At 37.6% G+C, this 8962-nt stretch overlaps 1 protein-coding gene across 1 annotated transcript; it reads right to left on the bottom strand.

Moving 5' to 3' along the window:
- Nucleotides 1-873: 873 nt before the first annotated feature.
- Nucleotides 874-2860, bottom strand: LOC130965656 (uncharacterized). Its single transcript, XM_057890418.1, has 6 exons — nt 2318-2860; nt 1663-2224; nt 1507-1559; nt 1354-1439; nt 1112-1194; nt 874-1028 (listed from the first exon to the last, which is right to left on the bottom strand). Exons 1-6 carry the CDS (start codon nt 2858-2860, stop codon nt 874-876), a joined length of 1482 nt encoding a protein of 493 aa, XP_057746401.1.
- Between the last annotated feature and the right edge of the window lie 6102 nt (nt 2861-8962).

Consider the following 8962-nt stretch of genomic DNA (forward strand, 5'->3'; position numbering starts at 1 on the left):
AACATTTGGTTCAGTTCTTCTTGGTGTGATGAAGAAAAATAATAGGGGTTTTATGAACTATATACGAGAAAAGGAGGGAAGACAGCTATAGCTAGCTGTTTCTATCATGTGATCCAGCCACTTTTCGTGTTAATTAAGTTGTCAATTTGAAAATTACTAATGTGTGTTTTCTGTATCATTCATTGTTTGAATGTATTAATGTGAAATTATTGTTTTTGTTTTAAGTTATATTTTAAATATTGTTATAAAAAATATCTATGATCTAAAAATTTAATTGAAATAATAAATTCACATTGTTAACCTATTGTCAAACAATAAATAAATGAAAATAGCAAATAAATTTTTTTTAGTGACTTAAAAAGAATAAATAATTTGATTTATTCATGAACCACAAAAATTTCTTAATCAATTTAATTTGAACAAAAAAAAAATAAAATATAAAATAAAATTCCATTGGCACATGTTCCAAAAGACATCTAATAACAGCATACAAGATCAACAATTCGCGTTATTTGTACGATGTAATAGATCATTACAACTTTAATTTGGAGTGTTTTTTTTTTAAACAAAAAGCTCAATAGCAAGGTTTAGAAAATCGCACAGATCATCAAACTGTTCTAGTTATTGATTTATTAGTTTATTGGTCTAACCGATTTAATTGGTGGTTCAACTGAAAAAACTGTTTTAGAATAGAAATAATAAATAAAATATAATTATAGTCTAATATAAATCTTAAAATATCTTCGAAATTTAAAACACTACATAAAATATCATCAACCAAATACATATGATCTTATCAAAATCCAAACTCAAAATTAAAGTTAAATAGTAATAAAAGTATATCTAAATATTAAATCCCAACACCATGGTTTATCAATCATCAAAATCCGCAAGAACTTGTTGCAAATCTGCTGCGGTGGGATGATCTTCACCTTCATTCCCACCCTGTTGAGCATAAGAATCAAGAGATGCAGCATAAAGACCATTACTACCACCACCACTTTGATATAAATCAGTATCAATTTCATCTAATAAAATAGACATGTTATCATTATATTATAAATTAACAACATTCTAATAAATCATTAGAAACTAAATATACTATACTCACGCAATAAGTCATCCACATTACTAGGAAGATCAGACTCTTTCTCTACAACCTCTTCAGTCACCCAAAAGTCAACTTGAGTGATGCTTTCATAATCAATTGAATCATATTGTGTCTTTTGCTTTCTTTTTTCTTTTTCCTTCCTAAAAAGTTAAATATAATATATGAAGATTTAATAATTTACAAATTTGTTATGATAAAGATTACAAATGAAACAATATGGTATTTCATGAAACATATATTACCTGGATTTAAGACGAAAATTATAGGTAACATAGACAATGTCATTCAGTCTATCATGCTCCAATCTATTTCTTCTTTTTGTATGAATCTGGTAAAAAAAAATTCCAATTTCTCTCACACCCAGAAAAAGCAGATGCTTAGCTAAGAATGCAAACATCTATCTTTTGTAAATATGAAGCAGAGCCTCCGAATAATCTCCACCATTCATCTACCAATTATAAAACCATAACATATTAGAAGATATCAATTAAGAACATAGGAGCATAAAATAAGTTACTATTAATTAAATAAATATTCAGCCATATTCTTACCAGGCTTAAGTTCAGATGCAGCTCGAATAGCTTCTTGTCTATCAAAACTTTTTTTTCGATCTCTATATAAATGTATTTCTTTCATTGCCTGTACTGAATCCAAATTGTTACACTTGCAATACAAGGTAACAAGATCAAGCAAACCTCGCATAACATCAGGTGCTTCTTTATAATTTTCATTAAAAACGAATTTAGGATTCAGGAAGTAAGCTGCCGCATGAAGATCTTTCTTCAAATGCTTGTCCCATCTTGAGTTGATCATATCTGTGTACGGCTGATATGCAGTCTTGGATTGCCTAAACATCTCCTTAAATGCATCTTCTGCCCTTAGCATTCCTTCATAAACATATCCCAAAGATGATTTGTCATCAGCATCAACAACCCTCAGCAAGTAAATCAGAGGGCCCACAAGTTTACATACAGTAAAGCAATCGTCCCAAAATTTGCAATCCAGAATAATAGCACTCACAGCTCTACCAGTAGCACTCCTTCCTAATTTGTGATAAGTGAAAATTGAATCTACAACCAATGCTTGCAACTCTTTTTTATGGTCAAAGATACTCTTCAATGTGATAAACACAATTGCAAAACACGTTGCACCAGGACGTACAATTTCTCTCCAATGAGGTTTTTGTCTTAGCTAAGATAAGAAAACCGTATGATTGTACACAAATACTGTGATATTTGAAGCACGTGGTGCAAGGTTAGAAATATGCGCCATGCTGCTTATATCTTTTAAAATAAGATTAAGGCAATGAGCAACACATGGTGACCAATAGATATTATCATATTTTCTATTGATAAGCCTACCAGCAGCAACATAATTGGCCGCATTGTCAGTCACAACATGCACAATATCATTAGGGTCAATCCATTCAATCACCTCAGAAAATAAATTACACAAGTGTGAAGCATTTTTTACCATACTAGAAGCATCTACTGATTTCATGAAGCACAAACCTTTAGAACAATACACCAAGAAATTGATTAACGTTCTTTGTTTTTGATCTGTCCAACCATCAGCCATGAGGGTACATCCAGTTTCCTTCCATGCACTCTTATAACTATCAACTAGCATTTGACTTTCTCTTTTAAGATCAGCCAACAAATGAACCCTTAACTTATCATAAGAAGGCCCCTTGTAACCAGGTCCAATACCAGCAACACCATCCAACATATCTTGGAAATATGGCGACATCACAGCATTAAATGGAATTTTACAATCCAAAAGCAACCGAACAAACCGTTTATCAACCTCATGTATCGCCTCTTTGTTTTGCAGAACACTTTTTATACTTGGTTGAGCTCCTGGAGTTGTCTTGGTGCAAACATAGAAGGAATGACTTTGGCTTTTTTTTTTTTGGATTGCCTCCAACTCCTTGCTGACTCGAGGTACGCTGCTGTTCCTATTCTTCTTGAGCTATTTCCTCATCAATTGCATCCTCTACCTCATCACCACCCTCTTCACCAAAACTTACTTTTCTTTTCTTTTTGTTGGTCTGAATTTCTTTCAACAAACTTTCCATCTGTTTTTCCACATCATATGAAACTTTAGGACATTTTTTCACGTCTCCAGTAATCTTTGTTAGATATTTCTTCATCCTGTGAATTCCACCTCCATTGAAAACTTGTAGACAAAATAAACCTTGATATTGTGGTTTTCCATTCACCATTTGTAGAGCAACATATTTCCAAGCTAAATCTGTTTTTCCCCTAAGGTTAGAAGAACCTTGTGACTGACTATCGTTAGCACTATGGGAATTAGGATTAGCAGCATCATTCGAAATAGGAGTATTGACAGGCATGTTATTATTCACAGAAGCATTGTTGTCAGCAATTGCTTCTTGATTAATACCATTTTCCATAACTGAAATTAATAAAACGGATATGAAATTAAAAACAGCCACAAGCGCACAACACAACACAATGAACATTAACAATTCTGCCTACGGCAATTCTGCTTACAGCATTCAGCCAGTTGGTGGACGAAATTGTGATCCTTATTCTTTAAGTTGCACTCCTTGTAAAATTATGGAATTTAAGAAATTGGCACGAGGGAACCATGGATCATTTGTGATCAATGTTCTAACTATTTGGAGAGGCATCATTATTATGGCACTGGTTGAATCCACAACTCCGTTCAACTAACCAGCAAGTGTACTGGGTCGTCCAAGTAATAAACCTTACGTGAGTAAGGGTCGATCCCACAGAGATTGTTGGTATGAAGCAAGCTATGGTCACCTTGTAAATCTCAGTCAGGCAGATTAAATATTGATTTATGGTTTCGAAAATTAATAATAAAAGGAAATAATAAAAGGGATAGAATACTTATGCAGATTCATTGGTGGGAATTTCAGATAAGCATATGGAGATGCTGCATGGCTCAAGGACGCCTGCTTTCCTACTGCTTCAACTCAATCTTTCTTACTCCTTTCCATGGCAAGCTGTGTATAGGGGTTCACCATCAGCGGTGGCTACTTTCAATCCTCTCGGGAAAATGGTCCTATGCGGCTGTCACTCGCATGGCTAATCGTCTGGAGGCATTACCCATGGTTGATGGCTACATCCCATCCTCGCAGTGAAAACTAATGCTCACGCACTCTGTCACAGTACGGCTAATCACTGGTTGGTTCCCGCGCCTACTGGAATAGAATCCCTTGATTCTTTTGCGTCTGTCACTAACGCCCAGCACTTGCGAGTTTGAAGCACGTCACAGTCATTCATTACCGGAATCCTACTCGGAATACCACAGACAAGGTTAGACTTTCCGGATTCCCAGGATCCTACTCGGAATACCACAGACAAGGTGAGACTTTCCGGATCCTCATAAATGCCGCCATCTATCTAGCTTATACCACGAAGATTCTGTTGGGGAATCTAAGAGATACACATTCAAGCTCGGTTGCATGTAGAACGGAAGTGGTTGTCAATCACGCGCGTTCATAAGTGAGAATGATAATGAGGGTTATCTAACTCATCACATTCATCATGTTCTTGGGTACGAATGAATATCTTGGAATAAGAATAAAAGAGGAATTGAATAAAAGAAAGTAGAACTTCATTAATACTTGAGGTACAGCAGAGCTCCACACCCTTAATCTATGGTGTGCAGAAACTCCACCGTTGAAAATACATAAGTGAAAGAGGTTCAGGCATGGCCGAATGGCCAGCCCTCTCCATGATCAAGTGACCGAATATTCAAAGAGATTAAACTGTCAAAAGATGTCTAATACAATAGATAAATGTCCTATATATACTAGACTAGCTACTAGGGTTTACATGAGTAAGTAATTGATGCATAAATCCACTTCCGAGGCCCACTTGGTGTGTGCTTGGGCTGAGCTTGATCTATCCACGAGCTGAGACTTCTCTTGGAGTTGAACTTCGAGTTATGACGTGTTTTGGGCGTTCAACTCCGGATCATGACGTTTTTCTGGCGTTTAACTCCAGACAGCAGCATGTACTTGGCGTTCAACGCCAAGTTACGTCGTCATTCTTCGAATAAAGTATGGACTATTATATATTGCTGGAAAGCCCTGGATGTCTACTTTCCAACGCCGTTGAGAGCGCGCCATTTGGAGTTCTGTAGCTCCAGAAAATCCATTTCGAGTGCAGGGAGGTCAGAATCCAACAGCATCAGCAGTCATTTTGTCAGCCTTTTTCAGAGTTTTGCTCAAATCCCTCAATTTCAGTCAGAATTTACCTGAAATCACAGAAAAACACACAAACTCATAGTAAAGTCCAGAAATGTGAATTTAACATAAAAACTAAGGAAAACATCCCTAAAAGTAGCTTGAACTTACTAAAAACTACCTAAAAACAATGCCAAAAAGCGTATAAATTATCCGCTCATCACAACACCAAACTTAAATTGTTGCTTGTCCCCAAGCAACTGAAAATCAAATAGGATAAAAAGAAGAGAATATACTATAAATTCCAGAATATCACTGAATATTAATTATAATTAGATGAGCGGGACTTGTAGCTTTTTGCTTCTGAACAGTTTCGGCATCTCACTTTTTCCTTTGTAGTTTAGAGGGATTGGCATCTCTGGGGAACTTAGAATTTCGGATAGTGTTATTGACTTTCCTAGTTAAGCATGTTGATTCTTGAACACAGCTACTTATGAGTCTTGGCCGTGGCCCTAAGCATTTTGTTTTCCAGTATTACCACCAGATACATAAATGCCACAGACACATAGCTGGGTGAACCTTTTCAGATTGTGACTCAGCTTTGCTAGAGTCCCCAGTTAGTGGTGTCCAGAGCTCTTAAGCACACTCTTTTGCTTTGGATCACGACTTTAACCACTCAGTCTCAAACTTTTCACTTGGACCTTCATGACACAAGCACATGGTTAGGGACAGCTTGATTTAGCCGCTTAGGCCTGGATTTAATTTCCTTAGGCCCTCCTATCCATTGATGCTCAAAGCCTTGGATCCTTTTTACCCTTGCCTTTTGGTTTTAAGGGCTATTGGCTTTTTCTACTGCTCCTTCTTTTTCTATATACTCTTTTTAGCCAATTTTTTTTTTCGAATGCTTCTTCTTTTTCACTGCTTTTTCTTGCTTCAAGAATCAATTTCATGATTTTTTTTTCAGATCATCAATAACATTTCTCTTTGTTCATCATTCTTTCAAGAGCCAACAATTTTAACACTCATAAACAACAATATCAAAAGACATATGCACTGTTCAATCATTCATTCAGAAAACAAAAAGTATTGTCACCACATCAATATAATTAAACTAAATTCAAGGATAAATTCGAAATTCATGTACTTCTTGTTCTTTTGAATTAAAACATTTTTCTTTTAAGAGAGGTGAAGGATTAATGGAATTTATTCATAGCTTTAAGGCATGGTTACATACTAATGATCATGAAATAAAGACACAAAACATAGATAAACACAATATTAAAAACCGAAAAGCAGAAAGAAATAAAGAACAAGGAATGAATCCACCTGAGTGAGGGTGGCGCCTTCTTGAAGGTCCAATGGTGCTCTTTGAGCTCCTCTATGTCTCTTCCTTGCTTCTGTTGAATGATTCCTAGTGATTTTGGTGTTCCTCCCCTTAGTTGCTTCCAATATTTGTGTGGAGGACAACTTATTCCCTGAGGTATCTCAGGGATCTCTTGATTTGCAGCCACATGTTCTACCACTGAGCTATGACGGCTTATATTTTATTTCCCAAAACTCAAAGGTGGAAGCTTTTGTCTTCCCCTTGAGGTTTTTCTGGCCTTAGGTGCCATTGATGGTAATGGAAAAGCGAAAAAAAAGCTTATGCTTTTACCACACCAAACTTAAAATTTGCTCGTCCTCGAGCAAGAAAGAAAAGAATAGTAGAAGAAGAAGAGAGATGATAGAGAGGGAGAGAGTAGGTTCGGCTATATCGGAGAAGAAGGGGTTTGTGTTGTGTGAAAATGAAGAAGAATGGAAGGTTATTTATAGGGAGAGGGAGGTTGGGAGTTCGGCCATTTGGGTGGGAATGGGTGGGAAATTGAATTTGAATTTTATGAGGGTAGGTGGGGTTTATGGGGAAGGGGAGGTTGATGTGAATGGTGAATGGGGTAATTGGGAAGAGGACTTGAGGTGATTTGGTGAAGGTTTTTGGGAAGTGTGATATGGGGAAGAGTGAAATGAGATTTGGATTAGGAGAGTGTGATTAGGATTAAAAGGTAAGGTGAGAATATGGTAGGTGGGGATCCTGTGGGGTCCACAGATCCTGAGGTGAAAACAAATACCATTCCTTCACCATATAGGCATGTAAAATGCCTTCATGCATCATTCTGGCGTTCAAACGCCCATTGATGCATGTTCTGGGCGTTCAACGCCCATGTAATGCGTGTTTCTGGCGTTGAACGCCAGTTTCATGCTTGTTCCTGGCGTTCAGCGCCAGTTTGTCCTCTCTGTGCACCATCCTGGCGTTTAACGCCAGGTTGTTGCTTGTTTTGGGCGTTCAGCGCCAGAATGGTGCTCTGTTCTGGCGTTGAACGCCGGCCAGATGCACCTTACTGGCGTTGAACGCCAGTCTGCGCTGCCTCCAGGGTGAAAAATTTTTTCTTCTATTTTTGACTCTGTTTTTAATTTTTTGATTTTTTCGTGACTCCTCATGATCATGTACCTAATAGAACACAAAAATAAACAAGAAACAAAATAAAATAAAATTAGATAAATAAAATTGGGTTGCCTCCCAACAAGCGCTTCTTTAATGTCAATAGCTTGACAGTGGCTCTCATGGAGCCACATGGTGATCAGGTCAATTTAGTGTGTAGTCCCAACACCAAACTTAGAGTTTGGATATGGGGTTTGAACACCAAACTTAGAGTTTGGTTGTGGCCTCACAACACCAAACTTAGAGTTTGACTGTGTGGGCTCTTCTTGACTCTGAACTGAGAGAAGCTCTTCATGCTTACTCTCTTTTGTCACAGAGGGATGGCCATGTGCCTTAAACACAAGGTAGTCCCCATTCAATTGAAGGACTAACTCACCTCTGTTGACATCTATCACAGCTCCTGCTGTGGCTAGGAAAGGTCTTCCTAGGATGATGCATTCATCATCTTCCTTCCTAGTGTCTAGGATTATGAAATCAGTAGGGATGTAAAGGCCTTCAACCCTTACTAGCACGTCCTCCACTATTCCATAAGCTTGTCTTATGGACTTATCTGCCAATTGTAATGAGAACAAGGCAGGTTGTACCTTAATGATTCCCAGCTTCTCCATTACAGAGAGTGGCATAAGATTTATCCCTGACCCAAGATCACATAGAGCTTTTTCAAAGCTCATGGTGCCAATGGTGCAAGGTATTAAGAACTTGCCAGGATCTTGTTTCTTTTGAGATAGAGTTCTCTGAATCCAAGTATCTAGTTCACTAATGAGCAAGGGAGGTTCACTTTCCCAAGTCTCATTACCAAACAGCTTGGCATTCAGTTTCATGATAGCTCCTAAGTATTGAGCAACTTGCTCTCCAGTCACATCTTCATTCTCTTCAGAGGATGAATATTCTTCAGAGCTCATGAATGGCAGAAGGAGATTTAAAGGAATCTCTATGGTCTCTAGATGAGCCTCAGATTCCTCAGGATCCTTAATAGGAAACTCCTTCTTGCTTGAGGAACGTCCCAGGAGGTCTTCCTCACTAGGATTTTCGTCCTCCTCCTCCTTTGTGCATTCGGCCATATTGACTATGTCAATGGCCTTGCACTCTCCTTTTGGATTTTCTTCTGTATTGCTTGGGAGAATACTGGGAGGAGTTTCAATAACTTTCTTACTCAGCTGGCCCACTTGTGCCTCCAGATTTCTAATGGAGG

The sequence above is a fragment of the Arachis stenosperma genome, chromosome 3 (assembly GCF_014773155.1).
Source record: "Arachis stenosperma cultivar V10309 chromosome 3, arast.V10309.gnm1.PFL2, whole genome shotgun sequence".
Classification (NCBI taxonomy): Eukaryota; Viridiplantae; Streptophyta; class Magnoliopsida; order Fabales; family Fabaceae; genus Arachis; species Arachis stenosperma.

Coding starts and splice junctions, on each gene's coding strand:
- LOC130965656 (XM_057890418.1), bottom strand. CDS start 2,860: ATGTCGCCATATTTCCAAGATATGTTGGATGGTGTTGCTGGTATTGGA. Junction 1,560..1,662: donor TGCATCTGAACTTAAGCCTG/GTAAGAATATGG, acceptor TATAATTGGTAG/ATGAATGGTGGAGATTATTC. Junction 1,195..1,353: donor AATTTTCGTCTTAAATCCAG/GTAATATATGTT, acceptor TGATTATGAAAG/CATCACTCAAGTTGACTTTT.